Raw genomic sequence first — 13,991 nt, forward strand, 5'->3', positions numbered from 1 at the left:
GGAAGAGTGTCAGAGGGATCAGCAAGTACAACGGCCCTGAGGTGAGAATGTGCCTGGAGTGTTCAAGGCACATCAAGGCGGTCAGTGACTGGGGTGTAGTGAGTGAAGGAGAGAGAGGTAGGAAATGAGACTGAAGGTGTAACAGCAGACCAGATCCCATCTGGCCTTGGCAGTCATTGGAAAGATATTGGCATTTTTCATAATAATGAGAGGTTTTTGAACAAAAGAGAGAGATGATCAAGAGTGCATTAAAGTACCTCCTGCTGTTGAGAATAGACAACAGACACAGGGAGGCTTTTAAGAGACCATTGCAATAATCCAGATGAGAGACGATAGCTTGGACCAATGGAGTAGGTGAGATAAGCGTCTTGAGCGGTGGGCAGCACAGAGTGAAGGATGGAGGTGTGGCAGGATACAGTGTTCTCCCTGGAACAGCCCACCTGCCACAAAGAGGCAGAAACTCAGGAGCAGAGGCCCTTCCTGAACCATTGCTCTATCCCCAGTGAGAAGCACAGTGTCAGGCACATTCTAGGTGGTTAAATGTTGCAAAACAAAAAAGGAATGTAAAACCAAATGTCTATTTCATGGCTGCCTTCTGCTGTAGAACATTCCCCTCACCACTTTTGGCCAGAGTCATTTCCTTTCTTTGGTTATTTATTTATGAATTAGCACCTTTAATGTTTATTTGTGTCCTAAGAAGCCTTCCATTTTCAATGACCTACATTAATTTAAAATGACAGATGAGTAAAGATTCCATTGAACCATTTCTTTCCATCTCATACCTTCATGACCTGGAAGTACCATTATTATATTTCACCATTAGAAAGCCTAAGATTGATTGTAACTGAATGTATTTTTTTTTTTTTAGGGAACAACTTAATTCTTTATTGAAGAACTATAACAGTTTTTATGCAAATCAGGAAAATCTGCATATTTCATATGTACAGGTAAGTCCATGAAAAAATGAAATACAGTTGATTCAAAGGAAAAAAGTTCCATAAAGGTCCAGAGGAGCTGGGATGAGTTGGAGTTCATAAGCCAGTAGCACAAATGGTCTGAGAAACAGGTTCATCTTTAAGTTGATCATAATTTTTTTAAGTATATCACAAAAATCCCAGTCCTGGGACATCAGTAACTTACTCAGCATTTTGGGGGAAAAGGAAAGCATTTAAAATAACTTTAATGACATATTTGCTTTCAGCAATTCTACTAGAAATCTATCCTAATACATTCTTACAAATGCACCAGGATGTATACAGAAAGCTGTTCACAGTGATATCATTGGTAATGGAAAAAATTTGAAGGTATCTTAAGTCTCTATCAATGGAGAGTTACTCAATAAATCATAACTATATGGCATATCTGTAACATAGTCTGATTTGGTTGTTAAAATGCATGAACATTAAAGTGTACGTAAACCGGATCATAATAATACATTTTCAAATGTTAAAGAAACAATTCAGGAAAGTCCTGAAGCTAGAAAACATTTTCAGGGGTGCAACTTAAAGGCTACTGTACACACTGACTTTAAATCTCCTTCCTTCCTTCCTTCTTTTCTTCCTTTCTTCCTTTCTTCCTTCCTTCCTACCTTTCTTTCTTTCCTTCTTTCTTCCTTCCTTCCTTTCTTTCCTTCCTTCCTTCCTTCCTTCCTTCCTTCCTACCTTTCTTTCTTTTTTTCTTTCTTTCTTCCTTCCTTTCTTTCTTCCACCCTTCTCCTTCCTTCCTTTCAGTTGAATGCCTCATTCTCCACAGTCTTTTATTCTAATGCTGCTCGCTTCCCATTTTTATATCTTCCTGGTCCCAGGGAATATTATAATTTTCTAATATTCTGGTTGAAATACTCAAATATGGTGGTTGAACACTGACTTTAGGTCACCATGATTTGGCTTAAATCTGCATTTGGGACAGAGGATATTTACAAAGCACTCTTATGTTTACTAGTCAGCTTAAATAATTTACTTCAATTGGATATTTCAATTAACTTCTCAAATGTAATGATATACAGAAAAACAACAGATCCCTTTAAAAAGAAATGGACCAAATTTAAAATAATTTCAATGACTGAGAGATCTCTTGTTGGGGTCCAGCACCAGTAGGTCGAGGGATTCCCAAAGGTGTGGACAGAGTCGGCAAAGAAGGAAGGACACGGAGACAGCATTCAGTTGATCAGCATAGCCAGGTTCTCCCGCCAGGTTCTGTATTTATTCTCCTGTTACATCTGTATTTATACCAGTTGATTTTAATCCTATCCTTTTATTCCAAAGGTTAGGGTGTTTGCTATCTCCATTCCAAGGTCACTACTCTATTGTTCTGTTAAGCTACAAGGAAGTAACTGAAGGAGATTATCCTAAGTAAAGATTATGTAGTTTACTCGTGATTGTTCATAGTTAAAGTGATTAACTACCCGCCTGGCACTTAGTTATGGGGTTTTACTGATTCCCTTCCTTAGTCTGTTAATCCCTAACTCCAGGGAAAAAATCCCCACCTGGGGAAACAACCTTTCTTGGAGAGGTGACCTTGGTTAAAACACATAGCTCCAACTAGGGGAGCAAACATATTAAGAACAGTGTGCCATATACCCCAGGTCCCTTGAAACATATGCTGTGCAGATGTTTCTTCCCTGCAGTGACTGTGTCAAGCAGCAAGGATGGACCGGCTTCCGGCAATCTCTAATATCTATAATTATAAAAATATATCTGTGAGATCTCTAATATCTTCTATAATTATAAAAATATAAAATTTAGGAAAAGGTAAACACTTTAAGAAAATGATGATTTACATTTTAATTCAATAGTTCCCACAGAATTCATGATGTTTAGAAGTTTGTTTTGTGCTTTCCTCATGCTGCTTAAGTTCTAGTAGGCAGACAAGAAACAGGAGTAAAATGTATGGTATGTCAGATGGTGACAATGGCTGTGGAGAACATCAAAGTGGGGAAGCAGGCTCCAGAATCTAAGTGGGGTGGGGAGGAGAAGTAAAGATATTTACTTATTTAGTGGGGAGGAGAAGAATTTAACCATAGGCTCTGAATGATGTGAGTGAGCAAACTTTGCAGAATCATAGAAATCAGAAAGCGTTTTACCATACTGTGCCCTCTGATGGGCATGTCATCATCATTGTGACTTACTTCACTGGTTATAGCTGTTTTCAAAAATAAAAGAATTTTTCCTTCCTTTGTTAATTATTCCCAACTTAAAGAAAATCTTCCAATGCTAAAATAGAATTATTTTGAAGATAAATTGAAAAGCCAAACAATCCCAGTTAGAAATTTATTTATTAAGATGTTTTACATTCTTAATTTCTACATCTTCAGTTGAAACATTTACTGTCTATAAATAATACAAAAACAATGTTTGAGATGATTGATTTCTTCCCTAGACTGAAGATGGTAAACTAATTGTTGAAGGAATGTTGGACATTTTCTGGGGAGTAAAACGGCCTATACAGCTGAAAATACAAGATGAGAAGCAAATCCCTTCTTTTACTGAGAAATCACCAGATGTCTTTTCCAAAATGTAAGCTATCATTTATGTTTTTAATTCTTTAAATAATCTTCATGTTTACCTTTATTGTATGCACTCTTACAGAAGGGAGCTCTTCTAAATGCTTACATACAGTCTCACTGAATCCCTTAGCAACTCTATGAAGTAGGTGTTCAGAAACCAGAGCTCTGAGTTCAGTAATTATGCAAGATCTCTAATCACTATGTTAATAGTTTGGAATTACTGTCCAAAACATATAGCAGAACTGGACTGAACCTCATGTCTACAGGCTGGAGAGCCCGTGCTCTTGATCTCTCTGCTGTATTGCTTCTCTCCTTGACGGCTGCATGCCTTCATTGGAAAAAAATAAAATGTATAGATATGTATAGGCAAGATTTCATTAGCCCTGGCCTGTTCTCTCTCTTTCTCTCTCTCTCTCTCTCTCTCTCTCTCTCTCACACACACACACACACACACACACACACACAGATACAAATTTAAATTTCTCTTGAAACAAAGGGCTCTTTCTGCTTTCTGGAAAGGAGATTTAATTATGCTCCACCTGATTGTCCTGATCCTGTTCAACAAGGCACAGCAAGTGTATCTGAAGCTCAGTAAATACACAAAACAGTTCTCTGGGTGGGTTTATGAAACCATACCTTGAATAAATAAGTTGGGCTGGTTTTTTCATTACCTTTCATTATTTTTAGAAAAGCAAATAAATATTCTCAAAAGGAATCATATGTATATGTTTTTCTGTATTCTTCCTCCCACTAGCCCTTCCTACATTCCTTTTTTATTTTAATTTTTATTAAAGCATAATTGGTATACAATATAATATTAGTTTTAAATGTACAACATAGTGATTCAACATTTATGCATCTTACTGTGTAAACACCACACTAGTCTAGTAACCATCTGTCACTGTGCAAACTTATAACACTATTATTGACTCTACTTCCCTTTATCTTTTTCACCCATTCCTCTACCTTCCTCCCCTCTGACAATCATTAATTTGTTCTTTGTTTCTGAGTCTGTTTTTCTTTTGTTGGTTCACTTGTTTTGCTTTTATAAATTCCACATGTAAGTGAAATCATGCAACATTTGCCTTTACCTGTCTGATTTATTTCACCCAGCATAATACCCTCGAGGTTCATCCATGTTGTCTCAAAATAGAGGATTTCATTCCCTTTTTTTAATTACTGAGTAATGTTGCAGTGTGTGTGTGTGTGTGTGTGTGTGTGTGTCCTTTATTCAATTATCTATTGATGAGTACCTAGTTACTTCCATGTCTTGGCTGCTGTAAATAATGCTGCAGCAAACATAGGTGTGCAAATATCTTTCCAAATTAGTGTCTTTGTTTTCTTTAAATAAATACACAGAAGTGGAATTGCTGGGTTGTATGGTAACCATAAAACTCTTAAAAGAGAACATAGGTGGTACACTATTTGATATAATTCTGAGTAATATCATTTTGGATATAACCCCTAGAACAAGGGAAACAAAAGCAAAAATAAACAAATGGGACTTCACCAAACTAAAACGCTTCTGCATGGTGAAGGAAACCATCAATAAAATGAAAAGACAACTAAAAGAATGGGAGAATATACTTGCAAATAATATATCTGGCAGGAATTGCTATCCAAAACATATAAAAAACTCATCCACTCAATAACAAAAGAATGAACAATTCAATCAAAACATGGGCAGAGGACATAAAAAGACATTTCTCCAAAGAAAACAGACAAATGGCCAAGAGACATATGAAAAGGTATTCAACAGCACTAATCATCAGTGAGGAAATACTTCACACTGTTATCAAAAAGTCAACAAGTGACTTTTAACCAGCAATGGTGAAGATGTGGAGAAAAGGGAGCCCTTGTGCAGCCATTATGGAAACTTCATGGAGAGTCCTCAAAAAAAACTAAAAATAGATCTTCTATCATCCAACCTCCCTTCTTCTTTAATCCTTGAAGTTGCAGCTCATCTCCCTTTTGTGTGTGCGTGAAGATACTAAACCTTCACCTCACTCATCCTCCCATCTATAGGTAGATGGGCAGAGTTCTAGCAGAGCAGAGGAGAGGATGGAGAGAAAGCTGCCAGGACAATTTCCCCAATCTGGTCTTTGGCCACAATCAAGAAAAAACAGCTTACACCATGAGAGAAGCTCCGCTTTTCCTTTGAAGAAAACACTGAAGCCCCACTATGATTTGCACCTTGCCGATCTTTCTCTAACATGATGCTTCAGCAAGTCTGAATATTTTTTATTCCCTTAACATAGCATACAGTTTCCTACTTCACTAACTCTCTGCGTGGAAGTCTACTTGCTTTTCCACACCTATTTTCAGACTCTTCTACTGATCCTTGTAGATTCAGGTCAGATAACGCATTCCCTAGAAAGCCTTTTCTGACACCTCAGTCTGTACTAGATGCACTGACAACTTTTCTCTACCATTTCAGAGCATGCCACTGCTTACATTGTTATGCACCTATCTCCCCCTCTTGCTTTGGGTTCCTCAAGCATAAGGAGCATATCTTATTCATCTCTGCTATCCCATTACGCAGCAGTGTGCTTGACACAAAGAAGGGACTCAATTATAGTATCAAATGAAGACCTTGGAAGCCTAGTGGTTAAATTACCCCTGTTGTGAGAACTTTCTGTACATACACTACTTCTGACTAGTCTTCCACCCAAGCTAAGGATTGCCAATGGGCAAAGGGTCCAGGACTTATGGAAGAGTGGAAGGGAGACCACAAACGTAGGCAGCCTGATGAAGCCCTACATCCCTCACCTTCAGGTACTATGTGATTGATGGGGCTGATGATTCTAAATGAGTAGGAGCAGCATTGAAAAGGTGAAGTTACCCTTGGGCCCTGCATTTAGAAAACTGTACAAGATATGAATTTGGTAAAATTAGCTATCATTCTTCAAATTACCTTAGAACTCGTTGCCAAGTTCTCTGAGCAGCCAGCTCCGTTTGATGATTTCATTCATGAAAACTTGATAAGTATGGGACATTATGGGAAGATGTAAGGGGATGCAGTAAGGCATTGTATTGTCACATTAAGCCGTCATTTTGAATATCCCAAGATATTTTTTAATGTCTCAATTTAAAGTACAAGGAACTTGTTCCTATAAATCCTGAATTTTGGGATAAGTTTTAAGGGTCCAGGTAGAGAAGGCAATAATGATGCCTCTCCACTTACTGTGGCAGGTTATGAATAACCGTCCTCAGGCTGCATTTTCACGGACTCCATTTTCACCTTCCAGTATTTATCAGAGCATTCCTGTGAATCAAACAGGAATTATCTCTTTCATTTAAGATTGAGAAAGAATTCCCTAGAAAACTGCTTGATTTTTACGACAGTAATGAGAGCTCTGGGAGAATGTCCGAGTGCACACTTGCAATGTATCAGATATTTCTGGTGGGTGAGAATTGTCAGAAAAAAACCCCACTCCTCTCTTTCGCCCACACAGAGCAGGAATAGAATCAGTTGCAGTTAATTAGCCAAGAATCCCTCTTGGGAACCAGCCGAACACTCAGCAGGAAGGTGCAGCATAATTCGGAAGGTCTGCCCCTGGCCTGGGGTTTCCTAGTGGGCTGCAGAGCCACCTAAGGTTCTCCTCTTTGTTTCACTCCAATCCCAGACACACTCATTCATTTAAATACTGAGCTCAGATGAAGTTGTGAAATGAAATGGACTGTTCCCTCACTCTGTGGAACTGCTCTCATGTTCCCTTCCCCATACTGGGTCTCTATGGGCAGAGCTTACACCTCTGCAGTCACAGGATCACAGATTTGGTAGCTCCCGTGGATGGATGTGGAGTGAAAAAAGCAGAAGTTGTGTTCTCAGCTGCAGGAAGCACTGCCACCTTGCCTTTCAGTTCACCCTTTGAGAGAATCACCAGTTTGTTATGCTGGTTTGTTTTAATTACATTAGAAATGAGTCACACTGAGTCAGCTTAATGGGAGTGGTAGAAGCTTAAAATAAATCAGTTTGTTTGAGTTGTGACCACTTGTAATCCTTTATGGAATGAATTCTATAGACAGAACTTTGATCTCTTATATCTGGTCCAAGTATTTTCTTTCGGAAATTTAAAAAAAGACGGCCTTATTATGCTTGTTTGTATCAGTTTTTCTTTCTGCTTTTCATATCTTTCCAAAGTCAGATATGACTTGGCACATTTTGGACAAGTCATAGTGGAATGAAATAAAGAGCAGAAACTGGACAGGTGTACATTTCAATAATATCAATAGTGGGGGGCACGTTTCTTACAATATGGGTACAAATATGACATCTCCTATTTGCCTATCAAATTTCCACCTCCTTTTCCTTTTGCAACTTATTAGAATACCTACGCACAGTTTAAATTTGCTAATGGTATACATCCTGAAGCTTGGTCAGAGCAATACAAACAGTCTCCTGCTTGGGCAGGTTAAACTATTTGATATTACATAAAGTTGTAGACAGTTTTCTTTGGAAAACTCTGGGTAACTGCCCTCCAACTTGGTCATGTGCACAGTTGTATATGTTGATACTTCAAATTATACAAACCAGAGGTAAAATTGGTGTAGTCTCCTAAGATGGTAGGAAGGAAAGGCGGTTAAACACTGCTTATATTGAGCCATGTTTGTCTCCCTGTAGTAGTGTGACACCACTAAGCTACAAGAAACTGAGAATCGCGTCAAGTCTGCCAGGGTTCCCAAGAATGTATAGTACATTACTGGTCTTGCATTCTTGCGCTTTTCATCTCCCCCATATGAAATAGCATCAGGTTGCTTTGCCTTTTTAGTTTCTGTTTTTCTTCAGTAGTCTGTTTTTTTCAATTGCTACCCCTTTTTTTATGATAATTATATCTTTCTCCTTTGTCTATTAATCTTCTATTGTGCAAAATGAATAATTTTATCTATCATAAGAATAGATTCTGAGTCAGGACCTGAATACTTCTCCTTTGAGTTAAAGTTATTACTTATGGTTTTTGGACATTACACCATTTGTTTTGACTTACTATATGTTAGATAGTAGAGTTCACTGGAAAATTTGTCAACAAATATATCAGGATCCCCTTATTTCCTTCCTAGGCTATGGTGAGGCTGAAATGATATTATAAAAGTAAAAAGACTTCAAAATAATTCAAAGATCAAGGAAAAAAGAATCACATTTATTCATATTCACTAACACTAGTATTCTTTTTTAAATTTTTATTGAATTTATTGGAGTGATATTAGTTAATAAAATCATACAGGTTTCAGGTTTACACTACTATAATATATCATCTGTATATTGTATTGTGTGTTTACCACCTAAAGTCCGATCTCCTCTGTCACCATTTATCCGCCTTTACCCTCATTCCCCTTTCCCTCTGCTAATCACCATACTGTTTTCTGTATCTATGAGTCTGTTTCTATTGTTTGTTTCTTTATTTTGTTCATTAGATCCATATATAAGTAAAATCATATGGTATTTGTCTTTCTCCAACTGGCTTATTTCACTTAGCATAACACTCTCCATGCCCATCCATGTTGTCGCAAAAGGTAAAATTTTCTTCTTTTTTACAGCCAAGTAGTATTCCAGTGTGTAAATGTACCACAGATTTTTTATCCACTCATTTACTGATGGGCACTTGGGCCGTTTCCAAATCCTGGCTATTGTAAATAACACTGCAATCAGCATAGGGGTACATATATTCTTTCAAATCAGCGTTTTGGGTTTCTTCGGATATATTCCCAGAAGTGGAATCACTGGGACATAAAGCAGTTCCTTTTTTTTTTTTTGGAAACTCCATACTGTTTTCCATAGTGGCTGCACCAATCTGTATTCTCACCAACAATGCATGAGGGTTCCCTTTTCTCTGCATCCTCGCTAGTACTTGCTGTTTGTTGATTTATTGGTGATAGCCATGCTGGCAGGTGAGAGATGATATCTCATTGTGGTCTTGATTTGCATTTCTTTGATAATTAGTGACATTGAGAATCTTGTCATATGTCTATTGGCCATCTGTATATACTCTTTGGAGAAGAATCTATTCAGGTCCTTTGCCCATTTTTTAATTGGATTGCTTGTTTTTTGGTGTTGAGTTTTATAAATTCCTTATAAATTTTGGATATTAACCCCTTTTCAGATGTATCATTGGTGAATATGTTCTCCCATTCAATGGGTTGTCTTCATTTTGTTGAGTGTTTCCTTTCTGTACAAAACTTTTTAGTTTGATGCAGCCCCATTTGTTTATTTTTTTTCTTTGCCTGAGGAGACATATCAGAAAAAATATTGCTAAGAGAGATGTCAGATATTTGACTGCCTATGTTTGCTTCTCGTACTTTAATGGTTACAAATGTTGCATTTAAATCTTTAATCCATTTTGAGTTAATTCTTGTATATGGTGTAAGAAGGTGATCTAGTTTTATATTTCCGAGTGTATATGTTCAATTTTTCTAACACCATTTATTGAATAGTCTGTCTTTATCCCATTGTATTTTCTTGCCTTCTTTGCCAAATAATAATTGCTCATAAAGGTGTGGGTTATTTCTAGACTATCTATTCTGTCCCATGGATCTATATGTCTGTTTTTCTGCTGGTACCATGCTCTTTTGATTGCTATGGCTTTGTTATATAGTTTCATATGAGGTAGTTTGATTCTCCCAACTTTGTTCTTTTTCTCAAAATTGCTATTTTGGATCTTTTGAGGTTCCATGCAAATTTTTGGAATATTCGTTCTAGTTCTGTGACATACACCATTGTTATCTTGATATGAATTGCATTGAATCTGTAGATTGCTTTAGGTAGTATGGACATTTTAATGATGTTGATTCTTCCTATCCATGAACACAGTATATGCATCCATTTCTTTGTATCTTCTTCAATTTCTTTCTTCTGTGTCTTATAATTTTCCAAGTACAGGTCTTTCACATCCTTGGTTAAATTTATTCCAAGGTATTTTTATACAATTGCAAATAGGATTGTTTTCTTAGTTTCCCTTTCTGCTAGTTCATTAATAGTATATAAAAATTCAACTTATTTTTAGATATTTATTTTGTATCCTGCTACTTTGTTGGATTAATTTATCAGTTCTTGTAGTTTTTGATGGAATCTTTAGGATTCTCTCTATATAGTATCATGTCATCTTCAAATAATGACAATTTTACTTCTTCCTTTCCAATTTGGATGCCTTTTCTTTCTTCTTCTTGCCCTATTGCCATGGCTAGAACTTCCAATATTATGTTGAATAAAAGTGGTCACAGTAGATACCCCTGTCTTGTTCCTGATGTTAAGGGAAACACTTGTAGTTTTTGCTCATTGAGTATGATGTTGGCTGTCATATATGGCCTTTATTATGTTGAGGTCTGATCCCTCTATTCTCACTTTGCTGAGTGTTTTTATAATAAATGGGCTCTGGGTTTTATCAAATGCTTTTTCTGCACCTATTGAATATGTGATTTTTATCCTTCATTTTATGTGGAGATTCACATTTATCAATTTGTGGATACTGACCATTAATATTAATAAGCATTTTTTGTTGCAGCCAGAGTTAATCCCATAAATACCCTATGGGTGAATATTTTTTGGTCATAAGGAAAACAGACACTATGAAAGAGATTTTAGTAGAAAGAAGACTGGTCCTATCACTAATAGTATCCATTAACCTAGTCCTAGAGAGATCTGGGGATAGCCTAGATCTCTAATGGTTCCTGGACCATCATGAAGTAGATACAGATAATGGTGATTATGATGAGGATGACAGTGAAGATGAGGACAATTATGATCATTTAACACATACTGAGTGCTTGGGCACTGTTTTAAGAATTTTATGCAAATTAACTCAATTTGTTCAACCATCTTATCCAGCTCATACTGATATCTCCATTTTATAAAAAAGACACAGAAAAGATAAGTAACTTTTCTGAGGCCAGATAAACAAACTAAAGATGATTGTTGACCCACCTGGAAAAAAATAAGCAGTTGCCTAGTTTTATTTATTCTGGGCATTAGGATGCTTTGGCAATTGTTAGCATCCCATATAAATCATAATTTTCTAGAAAAGAAGTTTCCATATACTTACCTCTTATGTAAATTGCATTCTTCATTGTAGTCAAGTCCTTAACGATAGGCACCTTATTATTTTGGAGCCACTTTACCTAACAATGCTTTGGAAAAAAACAAAACAGGAACTCAATGCAGGTTGACAGAATGAACACTTTTTGTATCTAAACTCTCTTGAGAGCATTATAAGATCTCTGTATAACAACAGGTTATGTTGGTTTCTACCACTTCCATTTGCACATCCATTTTACAGAATCTATGTAACCTGTGTTTCAGTGTATTGAACTATTGTGTCAAGATATGTTCAAAATAAGTAAAGGAAGTATTTAAAACACATGCTGTCCACTCTGGTATAAATATTATTTTAATAATGTAAAATTGTTATAAATCAGGGTGATATATTTACCTATAGAGGCCCACAGTACTAATATAAATGCTGTAAGTCTGAAAACCCTCATGGACCTCAATATGAATGGAATTGATGTCACTTATAAGATTTATTATTTTTCAGGGGAATGACACGCTGGGGAGAATTTGATGATCTTTATCATATTAGTGAACTGGACAGGACTGAGATTCCAGTGTCTGAAGCAATGAATTCCCAGGAAGGTCAGTGTCAAATTGTTATTAATGAGGAGACTTTACAACATTAATCATAAATGCTTCTCTGAAGTCTAACATTTTACACACTACTACATAATAAACTCTTACTTTATGTTTTTAAAAAAAGGCTTTTAGGAATACACCAACTTAAATCACTACAGTTCTGATATGATGTTTAAGAACATTACTTAGTTCTAGAAAAATATGATGGTTTTTAAAAATTACATCAAGTCACTTAGATTTATTAAATTAGGGAGAGCTAAAGGCTTGAATTAAGTTTGTCCTCATAAAATGGTTCAATGTTTTCCCAAGGATTAGGATTATTTATTATATTCAGTAGCTTTTTATGTTAGGCCATGCATCTCAGACTGAACTTCACATCGTTTTAGAAGTTGACCATTTTAGTTAGTAGATATTTACATAACATTGCTTCTCAGAAAGAGGCAGATATACTGAGGTCACTATTTATACTTGATAGAGTTGTTTCAAGCATTTGTTTTAAAAAGAGAGAAATCTACTTGAACATCGAATGAGTTCATATGTTTTCCAAACCAATGGAAAATGCCAGCACCTATAAAAATGGCATCAGTAGTAATGACAATAATAATTTATGTGATAGTAATTACATTAACGGCTATCACTTACTGAGACTACTGAGTGTCAGGTATGATATCTTATATTTTACAGAGATTTTGGTTTTTGTATAATATATAGAGATCCAAGAAGGAGGGTGACTGAGTCTGGAGCAGGTTCATGTTTCTGGTGGTGATACTACCAAGCTGGCTTCAGACTGAACAAGGGTTCCTGTTGACATTACCTTCCTGAGTCTACCAACAACTTCCAGTGTTTATTTATTTTTTCAAACCATTCTTAATTCAGCTTCCTCTGCTTTCATGTAACAAATCATATTGTATAACAAACATGATGTCCTTCTAGGATTCCCTGATCCTTGTCTTATGGCCTCTTGACATCTTTTAGATAAGGATCTTTCCAATTAGCCCCTTGGAAAAAAATACTCATCTAAACCCAGGGGACTGTCAATATCTTGACACCAAAAATATAATAAACATCTCTTTGTATTTGAGGACCAGTGCTAGAGAAAGATGAAATATCTCATGCCTATTTCATGATGCTCTAATTACAATAGAAAATTATTTAAAATCTCAAGGTAAAATAGAACACAAGTGCTGCCAACAGATTTTATTCTTACACAAGAGCATTATTATTCCCTCACTGTTTAAAAGCATTAGAGTCCATTGCTTAGTCACACATTACTAAATATATACGCAAATCCACCCAAGATGCAAAGAGGTGGGCGGATAAATGATATGTGCCTATCATCTTTATTCTCCCAGATTATTTATCTTATCACAGCAGCACTCTGAAGCCTCATGCAGATGCAGAGCCAGAATCTCCATTGCTCTATAGAACCATGAGTGAAGCAACCCTGGTGAGAAAAAGGATGAAGCCTCCAATGATGGACAGAAAAGACAGACAGAAACATAGAGCCTCTATTAATGGACACTTTTATAACCATGAAGTGAGTTACAATTCTATTGGTGTCATTTAAAATAGTGTTGTCTATTATGCTAATAATAACATGCAATTCATCTTACAATTAAAATAGTAATAGCAATAGTAGTAGTACATCTAACTAGAGGCCCGATGCATAAAATTTGTGCAAGAGGAGGCCCTCGTAGCCCCGGCTGCCTCGGCCCTTACAGCCCCAGCTGCCTCGGCCTTTGCAGCCCCAGCTTCGTCTGGGAGGTCATCCAGATGGTTGTTTTGTTGTAAGGCTGATCGGTCGATTTGCATGTTATGCTTTTATTATTATAGACTAGAGGCCCGGTGCACGAAATTAGTGCA

At 36.5% G+C, this 13,991-nt stretch overlaps 1 protein-coding gene across 3 annotated transcripts in view; it reads left to right on the forward strand.

The window, feature by feature from the left end:
* RASSF6 (Ras association (RalGDS/AF-6) domain family member 6) overlaps positions 1-13,991 on the forward strand; it is a 57,600-nt gene that overhangs the window by 31,546 nt on the left and 12,063 nt on the right. For all 3 annotated transcript variants that reach the window (XM_005874824.2, XM_014546606.1, XM_014546605.1), the window contains exons 3-6: positions 869-947; positions 3,379-3,515; positions 12,034-12,131; positions 13,481-13,665. In XM_005874824.2, coding sequence (XP_005874886.1) covers positions 869-947; positions 3,379-3,515; positions 12,034-12,131; positions 13,481-13,665 — 499 coding nt within the window. The remainder of the gene's footprint in view (positions 1-868; positions 948-3,378; positions 3,516-12,033; positions 12,132-13,480; positions 13,666-13,991) is intronic.

This window comes from Myotis brandtii, unplaced genomic scaffold (genome assembly GCF_000412655.1).
Source record: "Myotis brandtii unplaced genomic scaffold, ASM41265v1 scaffold453, whole genome shotgun sequence".
NCBI classification, from domain to species: Eukaryota; Metazoa; Chordata; class Mammalia; order Chiroptera; family Vespertilionidae; genus Myotis; species Myotis brandtii.